The 13,773-nt window shown below is 35.9% G+C and overlaps 1 protein-coding gene across 1 annotated transcript; it reads right to left on the reverse strand.

The window, feature by feature from the left end:
• Positions 1 to 8,296: 8,296 nt before the first annotated feature.
• On the reverse strand, positions 8,297 to 9,926 carry LOC107099997 (G-protein coupled receptor 126-like). Its single transcript, XM_015398338.1, has 5 exons — positions 9,796 to 9,926; positions 9,449 to 9,714; positions 9,280 to 9,370; positions 8,914 to 9,197; positions 8,297 to 8,814 (listed from the first exon to the last, which is right to left on the reverse strand). The coding sequence occupies exons 1-5, from the start codon at positions 9,909 to 9,911 to the stop codon at positions 8,696 to 8,698; spliced, it is 876 nt and encodes a 291-aa protein (XP_015253824.1). The 5' UTR covers positions 9,912 to 9,926; the 3' UTR covers positions 8,297 to 8,695.
• Positions 9,927 to 13,773: the final 3,847 nt, after the last annotated feature.

Raw genomic sequence — 13,773 nt, forward strand, 5'->3', positions numbered from 1 at the left:
ATTTGAGTCAATGAGTCGATGCAATCAACTGGTTTTCCTTAGATAGAAAACTTTGAATCAATTTGACTGTATGATCTGGTTGAACTGTAAAGTGCCTTGAGATGACATGTGTGACAATAGATTCACGAAACATGTGTAGACTAGTTGGGCAAACTCCCATGCACCCTCCAGGATCCTGCTGAGGGTGTAGAGCTTATCCAGTTTTCCACGGCCAGGACAAAAACCACACTGCTCCTCCTGAAACCTGGATTTGATTATCAGACTGACCCTGCTTTCCAGAACCCCGGAATAGACCCTGCCAGGGAGGCTTAAGAGTAAGAATCCTCTGTATTTGGAACACAGCCTCTGGTCCCTCTTTTAAAATAGGGGGACCACCACTCCAGTCTGTCAATCCAGGGGAACTGCCCCTGATATCCTTGCAATGTTACAGAGTGGCGTTAATCAACAAAGCCCCACAACATCCAAAGCCTTAAGGTACTTAGGGTGAATCTTATCCACCCCTGGTGCCTTACCACTGGGGAGCTTTTTAACCACCTCACTGACCTCAGCACCAAAGATGGGAGAACAGAACCTAGAGCCCCCAGGCTCTGCTTCCTTAGTGGAAGACTTGTTGGTGGGATTAAGGACGTCTTCGAAGGACTCCGCCCACTGACATACGACATCCTTAGTCAAGGTCAACAGCACCCCACTCCCACCATAAATAGTGTTGGTACTGCACCACTACTGGCTAGACCAGAATCGCTTCGAAGCCTTACATACCGTAAGTCTTTTTCCATGGTTCAAACTCTTCCAATGCCCACGTTTTGTATTAGCGACCAGCCAGCCATCTGCCACTTTGACTGCCGGTACACATCAGCTGCTTCCGGAGTCCCACAAGCAAATAAAGCCCGATAGGACTCTTTCTTCAGCTTGAGAGCTTCCCTCACTGCTAGTGTTCACTAGCATGTTGGAGGGTTGCTGCTGCGACATACACTAACAACCTTGCAACCACAGCTCCAACTAAACAATAGAGCCACGGAACATGGTCCACTCAGACCCAATGCCCCCCCCTCCCTCAGAACGAGTTAAAGCTCCATAACTGTGTTTTAGTTTATTAAAGAAAGTTGCAAAAGGTCAAAATATTGACTAAAAAATGTATCCTGACCAATTTGGTCTACATTTTGCTATCTAAAGACCCTTGCTGCATGAAAGACTTTGTAAAGTGTTTGCAGCTCCTTTTTGAATCTCCTGAAATGCTGTGGATTCTTACAAGTTTACCCTCTTTGTCTTGACTTTTTGGTAAGGTGATATGTAGTTTGCCCAAATAGTTTGGTCATTTGTAATTGGCCTATTTCTACTTCATCTGCCTAGATTTATCTCTTTATTTCTTATTACTGTTAAAAACATAATTCTACCGAGTGGTCCTTGTAGGCTTGTGGTTATTTATTGTTCTGTTTTTGGAATGAAAGAGAAAAAATCAGTGCTATTTGATTTCTCTCAATCTATCACTGTTTAAATGGATTAAATAGGGAGAGTGGGTTTGTTAAATGCATGAATGCATTCAATTTGAAACCAACAATGAAAATATGAGTAAAATATGCATATTATTCATTTATAAAAATCAAAAATAGATTTCTCAAATTTGATTTCATAAAATAATGTAAAAAAAACCAGAGAGAATTTCCTTTTTAATTTAATAATTCCCTTCTACCTTAAAAATACAAAAGGATAAAAAGATGATGAACTAATTTTTAAACTTCCTTTGGGCTCTGAGGTAACACTAGTTTAATGAGACACAGGTGGCGTGTAAAATAATACTGTAAAGGAGAATCTGAACTGAAAAAATTCAGGGAAAAGCACCCAAGTGGAGGGCTTTATACAAGCCTCCAATCAAAAAACGAACTGTTGATCTCCAATGGAGAATTTTACACGGTGACATCGCCACAAACTTGTTTTTATCGGTTATTAATCGGGGTGTTTTATACGAGTGTCCTTTCTGCGGCCTGTCTGAACATGTGTTCCATGTTTTTATGGAATGCACAAAACTAAAGACAATTTTTAACCTTTTAATTAGAGTTTTTAGTCTTTTTGGGACAGTTTTTACAAAGGCTCTTTATAGTAGGAGTTTCCCAAAACAGAAAAAATAAGCCAAAGTCCCGACTTTTATATTTTTTAATCAGTGAAGCAAAGATGGTCATTTACCTGACCCGCAGAGAGTGCAGGAGGGGCCTGACCTTGATGCTGTGGCTCTGTGGAAGTGAAACGTAAAAGAATAAGGCTTGAGTTTCAGATGAAGGAGAATTACATTTTAACAAGCTTCTCTTAATAATAATTTTTAACTGACACTTTTTATGTCAATTGTTTATAAGTTTTGAATTTTGTAAATAAAGTGTTGTTAAAAGTTAAAAGTCTCTTAGTGTGTTATGGATGTTGGCAAACTAGTTGAAGTGCATTACCGCCACCAACTGATAAGCAGTTAAACGAGGAAACAGCAAACAAGACTCACCCCAGAAAAAAATAAATAAATAAATAAAATGAGTTATAATATATTTTTCCGAACTGTATATTTTAACCCAACATAATGAAATACATAATCAAATTTTTCATCATAATTACTAATTTGTCTTTATGCTAATGTAACTCTGCCAGGTTCTAATTTCCCTACTCGTTCTCCCATCATACTTTCAGCCGTTTCCCAATTTAAATCTGTCACTTCAAGATACTTTTCTGCAGCTTTCACTATTATTCTGATTTTTTCTATTTTCTTTGTCGTCTGAGCACTAAAATTGATTACTTCTACCATAAAAAGTACAAAATCTTTCTTTTTAACAACCAATGAGTTTTTTGCGATTTTGGGGGACTCCAGAGGTTTTGGACTTTTCATTTGGGCCACTGTTGATTTGGGTCTTTCTAACTGGGATGGGATTCTTTTTTCAGCTTCAGCATAACTTATTCTGAGCTCCAGTTTCACTTTCCTTATCTCCACCACAGTTACAGCATTTATTTTAACTTCATTACTACACTTTCCATATTCATGCTCTCCATCACACCTTTCTCATCTTTGTTTGCCCTTACAGACAGCTGCTATGTGATCAGAGGTGATGAATTAAATGAAAACCTTACTGGGTGATTGCTTTTCTTCACGTTTTATCAACATTGATAAGCTGTCAGACCTTTCTCCAGTTCTTGTTGTTTATAAATGTTTCACTTCTTTTACTTCTGCACCACTTATAATTTCAATAATCTCTTTGTCAGTTACTTTTACAGGAACTCCTCCAATGACTCCCCTGCTTATTCTTTTGTACTCCACCAAGCTGCACTAAACTCTTTTCCCCTCAATCTTGTTGATGCATATAGCTTTTCCGTGTTGAGCTCTGTCTGTGCATTTATTTATTTATTAACAGGTCTCCACTATACAGGATTTTGGCACTTCGGACTTCTCCTACAATTTTTTTTCAACTGCACCGGATTCCAATATGCAAAAGGCTCTCCCTGATTAACTAGCTTTAATATGACATAATTATTTTGTTTTACTGTGGAATTTCTAGATTGTTCATCACTTGATTGTTCTGTACTGGACTCCCCTTCATTTGGTCTCCACTTTTTCCACTTTTCCTAATTTTTTTTATACTATTCCATTCTTCTTTGTTTTCAGTATTTCCTTCTTCCATCCCACACAAAAATTGCTTCCTGTTTCCTCGCTAGTCACGTCCCAGGACATTTCACCACAAGCGACTTTGAAACACCCAACCTGTCACTCCTCTCACAAGCCAACCCCTTTTCCAATGAACTGAGTCCCAACCCTCAGTAAAGGAAAAATGCCTTTTAAAGGGCTCAAACTTAACTATGCAAAACTACTAAAAACCACTAGGGTGTGCCACAACATAAGATTTGCTCAAACTAAACTAAACTCCTCCATTAAAACCCACCAATAACCCATGTAAAATAACCTAGCAGCCATATAGAAAACATTTAAAACCAAAGACCATAACTATAAATAATTCCCCAAACATGTAATCACAACTTACACAATAACTTAAAATTGCAGTGAACTATAAAAAGTGCCATGTACATGTTTCAAATATTTCAGTTAAAGTGCATGTGCTTCTTTGCCAGTAATGGACTGGGCCTTCGTTACAAGGAGGTAAGACAATTTGCAGATGGATTAAGATGATTTATGTTTAAAATAAGATAAACATCTCTTTTATCTTATTTCTAGTGCATAATATCTAAATATCTTTATTTAAGACCAGAAATACAAATTCCTTTGGCAGATCAGCCCATTTAGCTGCTCAATTTGAGGGCAAAATCACTGATATGGGATGATAGAAGATAGTGTTACTGATTTGTTCATTTGACTGACTTAATATTTTGCCTGGACAATGTAACAATTATTTAGAAATTACGGCCAATTTTAGTGAGGTAATTTTGCATCACAGTCAGGACAAAAGCAGGACATAATAGATGGTTCTGAGTTATTATAAATCAAACAGGCTTATTTTTATACAAATATCGTACGTTTAGTAGCCCTCTGACTATAGACCAATAAAAATGGATGAAAACCTTGATGGTTGAGCATCTACATTGGTAGAACCATCATCCACATCATGCTCAGGAAAGGATAGTGATGCTGAGGAACAAGGAGGAATCAGAGTTTACTGGTCCGAAACATCCAGGGTGGACTTTGAGATTACAGAGTCAGAGAGTATGACAAGAACTGCAAGAACTGGGCAGAGATACTCAAAAGATTTAGAGTGGTGGTTGGGGCTTCTCTGCAAAAAGAAAAAAAGTATCACGATTTGGATTCTGAATCAGGAATAATCTGTGTATCTGTGCTGATCAGAGCAGACCTGTCCAATCAGAAGAACAACAGAAAACTCAGATGGAGCACTGGACTATGCTGCAAATAGGTGCGTCTTCAGCTGTGTAAATGTTGGATGGCAGAGCTGTTACAAAGCACTGAAAGTGTCATTTTTCTACTGTGGAAGCCTATACTACAAAGACTGAAATCATATATCACTCTTTTTTGGTGTTTCATTTCACTTTGTGTTTTAAGATATGTATTTTTATGAATGAAACATAAACACGTCAAATATATTGTGATTTTAGTGTAAGTTTCATACAGCTCCATCTCTCTTTAACTACTTTTATTTACAAATAACCTTTTTAAATGTCAATTCATGCTTTCATTTTCATATAACATCTGATTCTGACTTTATGCTATTAATCACAAAAGTGACTGTATTTTCTATTTTTTGTAGAGATGTTTCTTGGCTAAATTCTCCAGTGTCTATTATTTCTTGCTTTTATAGTGTAGGCCTCTAGATTGTGTCGTACAAAGCTTTACATAGCCATTACAGTAGGTATTCTAAAACAAGTAATTTAACCTTAAAGAGCATAAAATGTCATATGGCTTTAAGGTAATAAAGGTTAGGTTTAATTTCAGTGAGTTTTCTTTGAGTTTTCAGTTTCACATTGATTTGTGTTTTTCTTTGTTTTCTAGTTTTATTGGTTTAATTCCTATTTTGTTGTGTTTTCTGGATGTATTTGAGTATTTCTTCATTGCCCTCTGTTGCCCTCTTGTGTTGGTCCCCTTTTCCCTAGCTCCTTTCTAGAAGCCTCTGTTCACACCTGCTCCAAATCAACTCATTAGTCCTGTCTTTGTTCAGTCAGCCATAAATACTCTCCCTGTGCAGTTACTCAGTGCTGGTTCCCCATCTTTCCCCGGCTCCTTGTGCATGTTTTTTTCACGGATGACTCCATGATTCTGGATTGTTTGCATTTTTGTGCTGGATTTTTGGATTCCTGCCTTGTTTAGCGTTTTTGTGTTGGGATTTTGGATTCCTCCCTCTGTTACCTGTTGTGAACACTCCATTAAAACTACAAAAACTCACCTTCGTCTCCTGGCCTCTGCATATGGGTCCCCAAAACCTCAACCAAACCCTAACAGATTCATGTTAATAAGTTTAACACCAAAACTTATAAAGGTCAGTATAATTTCATCCATGTTTGCAAGGAGATTTCATATTGCTCTCTATTTTCTGTCATTGCAATGTTTCATCTTTTACTGCATTTTTTCTTTGCACGTGTTCAGTGTGTTTGTCTAATGCATTTGACAGTCAAATTTTTTTATTTGATAGTCATTTTTGAGTTTGTTAGTCTAATTCTATTTATTTTGCTAGTCTTTTTCTTTTTATATATATAAATATATAGGTGTCCAAGAGCTAGGTGATTGTCCAACAGCTTTGCTTTCACAAGTAGATCATTATGACTGTTGCCAGAAGTTGGTACTTGCATATAAAACTTTATATATCTAGGGAGTAAAATAGTGTACAACAGACACAGAGACGGAAAGGGAGATGAGAATAAAGAAGACATAAGAACTAAGGGGAGTGAGAAAGAAATATAAATGAAGCTAAATATTCCCTATTTTTATGAAAGAAAAAGTTTTATTTCATCAACAGAATTAATTACACATAATAGATTTTCATTTTTAAATAAGGAGGGGTAATAGTTAGAGAAGACTGTCACTTGGATTCACCTTTAGCCCAAAATGGAGACAACATATATCCTTGTTAAGTATAAAGTAGTGATAACAAATAAAAATGATAATTAGTAGTTAAATAAATAAAATCACAATACATAAAACAGACAAAAACAAACTAAGAAGGTAAGTTCCATAAATGAGATACTCTTCAGGATTTTTTCTAAGCCCCTTAAATGTTGAACTTTTATCAAAAGTTTTAAACACATGGCTGGTCAAACTTTGAGTTTTGAAACACCCTTTGTTTTCCCTTTACCAAAAGAAAAACAAATGGGAAAATGGTTTCCACATATTCAGGACTCCTTGGATGACATTAACCAAATGCCTTGCAGTTGTCTGATTTTATTTTATTCACTTTTACTGAACAGACTTTATAAGGTATCAAGATCAAAGAACTGTTCTGACATGAGACTTGTTTCAGGAGCAGGGGGTTAGTAACTAGCTTATATGACCCTTTGATAGTTGAAAGTACACGACAGGACATTTAGCATTGGATCTCTTCTCATGACAAGGTATTTTCTCTGGCCCGCCTCTCTCGGAGATTTAGCAGATGCTCTGAAATCCCGATCAACCAACCAGATGTCCCGGAAAAATCTGCAGCCACGTTGCATTACACAGACAATAACAGAACAGTTTTACAGAGAGGTTTTTCTGCCATGCCGTTTCAGCTTAGAGAGAGTAGAGCGAAAACAACTATCATGTTAGGTTTATATTATACTAGAGCTGTTTCTATTTTGGTTTCACACTTTAAATGATTCAAAGGATTAAAGGACATACATGTATTTCAAGGTTCAATCCATAAATAAGAAGTCATTATAAAATATAAAAACAAGGATGAATCAGAAAAATATAACAATTGAAAGAGATCATCCCGTTGAGTGGTACCTATAACCTGTACAACTGTACTGAGAATAAAATTGTAGTCCTTTAGGGAAAAAAGAGATCTGTTTTTATGCTATACAATGATCAACATGGTACATTCTGACTTTAAAATAATTGCTATTCTTTGCCAGAAAATAACTGTCAAATTTCAGAGCTCTCACCTTGTAGGACAACCTAAATATTTTTAATAATCAGATATGGGGTTTGTTTGTTCTAAAACATATAACACCAACTAATGAATCCAATCTTGTATTGATTTAAACTGCTCTTTTTTGCCTATTAATTGAAATTTATCTTCATTATTCTAAGACATATGAAGATTTAGTGCCAATGCTGACAGGTATTTGCAGTTGTTATGAATACCTACTTAACCATGGCATACTTGTAGAGTAGCATATTTCCCTACTATTATACCTAAAAATATATCTTTATATTGTTTCTGTGTTGAAACCGATGTGACTAGGAAATGCCATAAAAGGCCAAGCAGAAAGTGGAAACATTGACTTGGTTAAATGATGACACATCTAGACATGCATTTAGGTATTTTAAAATATTCTTAGACAGACATCCTTAATTCTATACAGGTTTCCAATCTTACACAACCATACTATTTCTATGTTTTTTCATTTTTACCCATTAAAATGTGAAAACTCCTTGGGTTTTAACAGCATTGTTGACTTCCCATAAAAACTTTGAAATCTGAATCTTTTGTGAAGATGGTTTTAGGTCCATCACTTTAGCTTAAAATAGTACACACCAGCTTGGCAACAACTTTTAAATGCTGGCTGATTTGAACAACCTTTCTGTGAAATTTAATCTCTGAAGCATGTTAAGTTTAGATGGCATACTATAAAAGGTCTACTTTAAAGCAATCTAAGTGTGTTTTTATGTCTAAAGTGATAGATTCAATCTCATAATAAACAGCATTACATCTATGTTCTCCATGGGTTTCTTATTAAGGTCCTCCTCCTGTCATGCTTTTCCCCCTTTTTTCAGATATCAGTGTTTTACTTCAGATCTTCCTTAAAATTAAAGTTTATACCCATAATGAATATTGGTTAACAGTGTACAATGGAGGTACTGTAAGGAAATCAATTTAGGATGATTATTCCTACATATTCACATCGTTTACCCCCATACCGAAAATCCAGCAGCTAACCGTATGGAATTTAGCTTTTAAGATTAAAACCCATTCATTTTATTAGTTATCTCTGATATTTTAAGCTATAGCTCCAATCCTTAAATATTACAAATCCATACTAGTCACACTAGGGATGGGGAAAGGGGAACTTATCCGGTGGAAGATGAGATGTTCGTGTTTTCTGTGCCACTGCTCTGGGTTTCAAGTTGTTTTTTGTCATCTACAACTATCCTGCTTGAAAAGTAGTAGTAGACGAACAGGAAAAATCCTGCAAACACACAAACACATAAGGAATTGGTTTGATTATTTTTGGAAATTTTGTCATTTCTGTGAAATCCAGCATGTTACGAGTTATGTTTTGGCCTACCTTGAAAGGAGTTGAGGATGGTGAAGATGTAGTAGGAAGGAAGAAGCAGAGGGCCATAGCTAAAAAAAGCAAATCCCCATGTGATGCCCAAAAGAATAAAAAGACTAAGAAGAGAGAGAAACCTTTTCTTGGTGGAGCCGTTTTTCTTGGCTTTTGCATCTTTAGATGCAAAGTATGTGATCTGCACAGCGGTTAAGATGAATATGGTTAAAGTGAAGAAAAATACAATGATATAGTAACCAATGTTTACACCTAGGTGTATTTTAGCATCGGGGATCCAGCACCTAAGTGTCATGAAAGAAACACAGTCATTTTAGAGCATGTAAATTCAATTTAAAATTGTAATTATCTGTATTATTTCCTCACATGGTTGCTGAGGTTTCATTATCAGCAGAAATGTGAATGCTATCATATTTGCTTGCAGAAAGAAGTCCAACCACCACCAGACTTGGAATAACTGAAAAGATAGGAGCATTTTCTTTCAGCTTTTAGTGTCAACTCAAATTAATTAATGTTTTAAACTCAGATCTCTTACTCCATCCAGTGCAGCAAATCTTGAACACGTAGTATTTGATGTCTGTGGGAACTTTCTGTAGATTGAAGTACAGGTGCAAAGCCTGCATGAAGAACCAAGTGAACGTGGCGAGCATGCTATAGTGCATAAATGCAGCCATCACCACACATGCTGCCATGTTATCCAGGTTAGCAATTGACTCGTTTATCAGAAAAGTTAAGTTCAGGAAGAACAAGGCAATGAAGAGATTCATCAGGATCTGTACAGCTTGGCTGGCTTTATTTTTCCTGTATGTCAAATAGTTTATGTTAACAAAACGTGAAGAGAGCAATCATAAAATTTAAAAGCTGATCATTTAATATTTATACCTTATGAGAAAATGCATGAAGAGAGCCACACCCAGGAAGAACATGGACATGCCGCAGCCGGCTTTTGTGATTTGGGTCAGTGCTTTCAAGTCAGCGGCACTGATCTGTCCAGTCATGTCATCAGTGGAATTACTAGGATTTCCATTACTATCGGAATTTCCTATGCCGAACGGTGACTGGTTTTAAACAAGAACATTAACTTAGAAAACAAGAGAAATATTAAAAGTGGTTTTAAGAAATCACATGGAAAATGTCCTACCATGAGAATCGCAAAAAATGTAAGATGAGAGCATTGGCATGTGATGCTGTCATTGATGATATTTGTTAGACAACCATCAGTGACCCAGCTTAAATTTGTTCCTGATGGACAACATAAAGAGGAAGTAAAAGGATGTTTAATGGATTCAATGACACTCAGTTATGAAACTGTATGTTCAGTAAAAGAGTGTTTTTTGTTGTTGTTGTTTTTTTTAAACAGATGATATTACAATAAAATCTGTGGATAAATCATTCCAGACTTGTTTTTTTTTTTTTTCAGATGACAAATGTCCTTATTTGGAGAAAATGTCTACAGCATTTAAAGAAAGGACATGATTTAATCTATAAATTTAATTTAAAGTGAGATAAATCAGCTGATATATCACAACTCTTAACCCATTATGTATAACCTTTACAAGACGGAAAGATGACCTGTGAAAGCAACCTACCAGAGCTGTTTCTCCCATCCCATGAAACACATGTGGCGTTCAATCCAGTCTGTATCAGAGCAAAAATGAAAGGTTTTGAACAGAAATTGAATATTGGTATAAACATTGTCTACATCTCTTTACCGTGTTCACATTGGTGAAATGCATGTCGATGGTTTTTGTAAGATTATGTATGTTTGCTCCCATTTCAATCCCCAGCATAGTATTATTCAAAAGTGAGTGATTTTGGTCAATCTGTTGAGAATAGAATACATATTCTATTAAATGATTATGTGTAGTTTCTATGAGAATAAGATCTTCCTTGGTTTTTACCTGAGGCATGTCTGGAAAAACCATAACTCCTGCAAATGTGCCATTTTTTTCAACCGCCATTTCACAGGCTTCCTCAGGAAGATAAACGCTTTGAGAGAAGTGCGTCAACGGGTCTTTTTCCTCGAGAACCTATTACAAGCAGACAATATTAGAAGAATTCAGATGATATTCATAGTAACTTCTCTGTAATGTTGTGTAAACAGATACTACTAACCTTCACTTTCTTTTCCAATGTAAAACCAAATTTTTGGCTTGTTTGATTTTTCAAGGGCAGTTTAACAATCACCCCTGTAACGTTGCCCATTTTAATCTCTGCTGTACTTGCATTTCCCATCCGGTTTAGCATGGAGCCAAGATCATTCATGATATTTCTATAGAGATAATAATGATTTAGGTTAAGTAATATTACCATTAAAGTTGCACAAAGACACAGCTCGTGGTGGTTGTTTTTTTCTGTCCCTTTAATTGTGAGATCAATAACTTATATTTACACTGCTTTTGTAGCACTTATAGGCATGTCCCAGTCATCCAAGGTGATAGCCATATCTGGGCTGATCCCTGGTAGCTCACAATTTTTCTCACACTTTTTTGTAAAATTGTTAAACTCTAAGTCATATTTCCTCTTTTTAAAATCTGTAAAAAGACAGATATATGGTGTCAATATAATGTTTCTTTGATATTTGTTTTAAAGGAACTAATAAACACAAAATGACCTTCACATTTCTTTTCATGACACTTGTCACATTTAGTCAGCCTGATGTTTCTGCCACCTTAAAACGAATTATGAGACCATGTTAGGAGCAATCACTTTTCTAGTCAAATCTAGCGTTAATCAGCACACTTACCTGGTTTTAGGCAGTTGTGAATTTGTAGGATGAGATCTGAGGGGAAATATTTCATGCTTTGTTTAAAGATGAAAATTAGAATATTTGCTACTTTTTCAACAATAGGGGGCAACCTTTCCCTTTTGCTGTTTATAACTGCAGGATTATTATTATTATATATATTATTTTTTTTTTACCTTTCTTCTCATATAAAGCTGATGGCATACATGAGAAATTTCCAGATGTATTCCGCAACACTACAATGTCTTGCTCTTGTAGGGAACTTTCATTCAGAGTTATTTTGTAGGTGGTCTCGCCTTGCTGAGTTAATTCTACATTGCAGTCAAAATCTTTGCAACAGCCTAAAAATACACAATGTCAGAAATATTAAGTTAGTAACAACAAAACCTTCATTTTTTTAAACCATAGAAAACCAGAAAGTCTCTACCTTTATTGTTTCTGTTTTCCTGGATGTTAAAACAAAACTTTTCCTTAACAGCAGCTAGAAAATAAAACCACAAAATATATATTTTTTCTTATTTTGAATATCCGCTTTATGTAGAATATTTCATGATGAAAAGCCAAGCTTACTTGATGGAAATGTTGTACCATTATCAATTTTACCACCGATAAACAGTATCTTTTTAAACTCTGTAATAAATATAAAACAAATAAATAAGTGTTAAAACGAAAACAAATACATACTAGTTATATATACAAATATGTTACAGTATTTACCTGGTGCATCAGAAACAGCATCACAAACAGGGTTCTGAAGCAAAAGCCCCAAAGAGAGAATAAACGTCTTGAAAACCAACATCCAGTGAAGATTTAGTAGCCGTGCCATTTTTAGAGCATATAAGAACGATTAGTTTGAAGTAAGCCAAAGATTATATGCATGTTCAAGTCCTGCTTTCATGAAGAGCTGCTTCTTTCACACCATTCAGAAGAATTCTGCATAACATTTTTTTTTTACCAAGCCACAGTATGTCCCCATGTGGTGTCATAGATATACTATTTCACTTGCAAATGCAGTCTCGTTGTTTAGCACTGTTAACTTGGGGACTATTTCCCTACATCGTGACTGATAGAGGGCTGGTTAATGTTTTTATGTATGTAAAATTGATTTTTAAAGTCACCAAGAATTTCTTTTTTTATGCATACATGTTTTATAGACACTTTCTTTTACTTAATCTAATCTAATTATCTGGTCTTATTTACCCTGAATGCAGGGGCGGATCTAGAAAAATATTTATGGGGTGGCGATAGGGGGGCAGGAATTTTTGAGGGATGGCAACATATGGCATTTTTTTTTTACACTGAATTTAATCACAGTTATCACAGTTTGGTGAGAATAGTATGTACAGTAAGTGTTTCATGTGAAACAGTTCTTATTAGAAATACATCGTACAATGTGATCTCACTTAATAGGAGATAGAAGAATGATAACACTACTTTTAGAGGGGCATTATCACAGGAAAGGTATTAAGGTAAGACACAGGTGCTGAGTCGCAGATATGTGAGATTGACTGTCAGAGAGGCAGCTTTTTCCGCATTTGCACAAGAAGAATCGATAGAAAGAAAAACTTAGCCATCAGAGATCTATGGACTGAGCTGTACTAAAATGAGCATCACTACACAGTAGAAATAAATGGGTCAAGGTACCCAAACAAGGTACTGGACATCCATGTATTGTTTCCTCTGAACACACATTTACCCCATTTTTTTCTAAGTAACTTGACATACAGCAGTTAAGGCAACATGAAAGGGACATTTCATGTCAGGCTTAACTAACATCATAGTTAGAGAAATAACGTTCTGCAACCTGATTTTTATCATCTCAAAATCAGCATTGCAGCTATGCTAGCAACATTGTGCTTTCATTATGATTTAATTTCTCGATAGATAGTTATTCAGTTTTTACCTGTTTCATCCCGTGACTCCTCTCCTCATGACCCCTGGCTCCCCATTCAGTTTGTAAAACAAATCAGTCTCAGTTGCTCTCGCGTCATCTCGTGCTGCATCCATTGCGGTCCGACATTGGAAATTAGCGGCTGTAATTCTCAAATTGTCCATAATTTATAAGCCTCGCCACCCCTACCGCCAACTGGGGTGGCAGCAGGGGTGGCAAGGCT

Source organism: Cyprinodon variegatus, unplaced genomic scaffold (assembly GCF_000732505.1).
Source record: "Cyprinodon variegatus isolate N-32 unplaced genomic scaffold, C_variegatus-1.0 Scaffold928, whole genome shotgun sequence".
Classification (NCBI taxonomy): Eukaryota; Metazoa; Chordata; class Actinopteri; order Cyprinodontiformes; family Cyprinodontidae; genus Cyprinodon; species Cyprinodon variegatus.

Excerpts from the sequence above, each read along its gene's own strand:
- LOC107099997 (XM_015398338.1), bottom strand. The coding sequence starts at position 9,911 with ATGACTGGACAGATCAGTGCCGCTGACTTGAAAGCACTGACCCAAATC. Across the intron at positions 9,198-9,279 it reads AATGAAACCTCAGCAACCAT|GTGCTGGATCCCCGATGCTA; the intron begins GTGAGGAAATAA and ends CATGACACTTAG. Across the intron at positions 8,815-8,913 it reads CATCCTCAACTCCTTTCAAG|GATTTTTCCTGTTCGTCTAC; the intron begins GTAGGCCAAAAC and ends GTGTGTTTGCAG.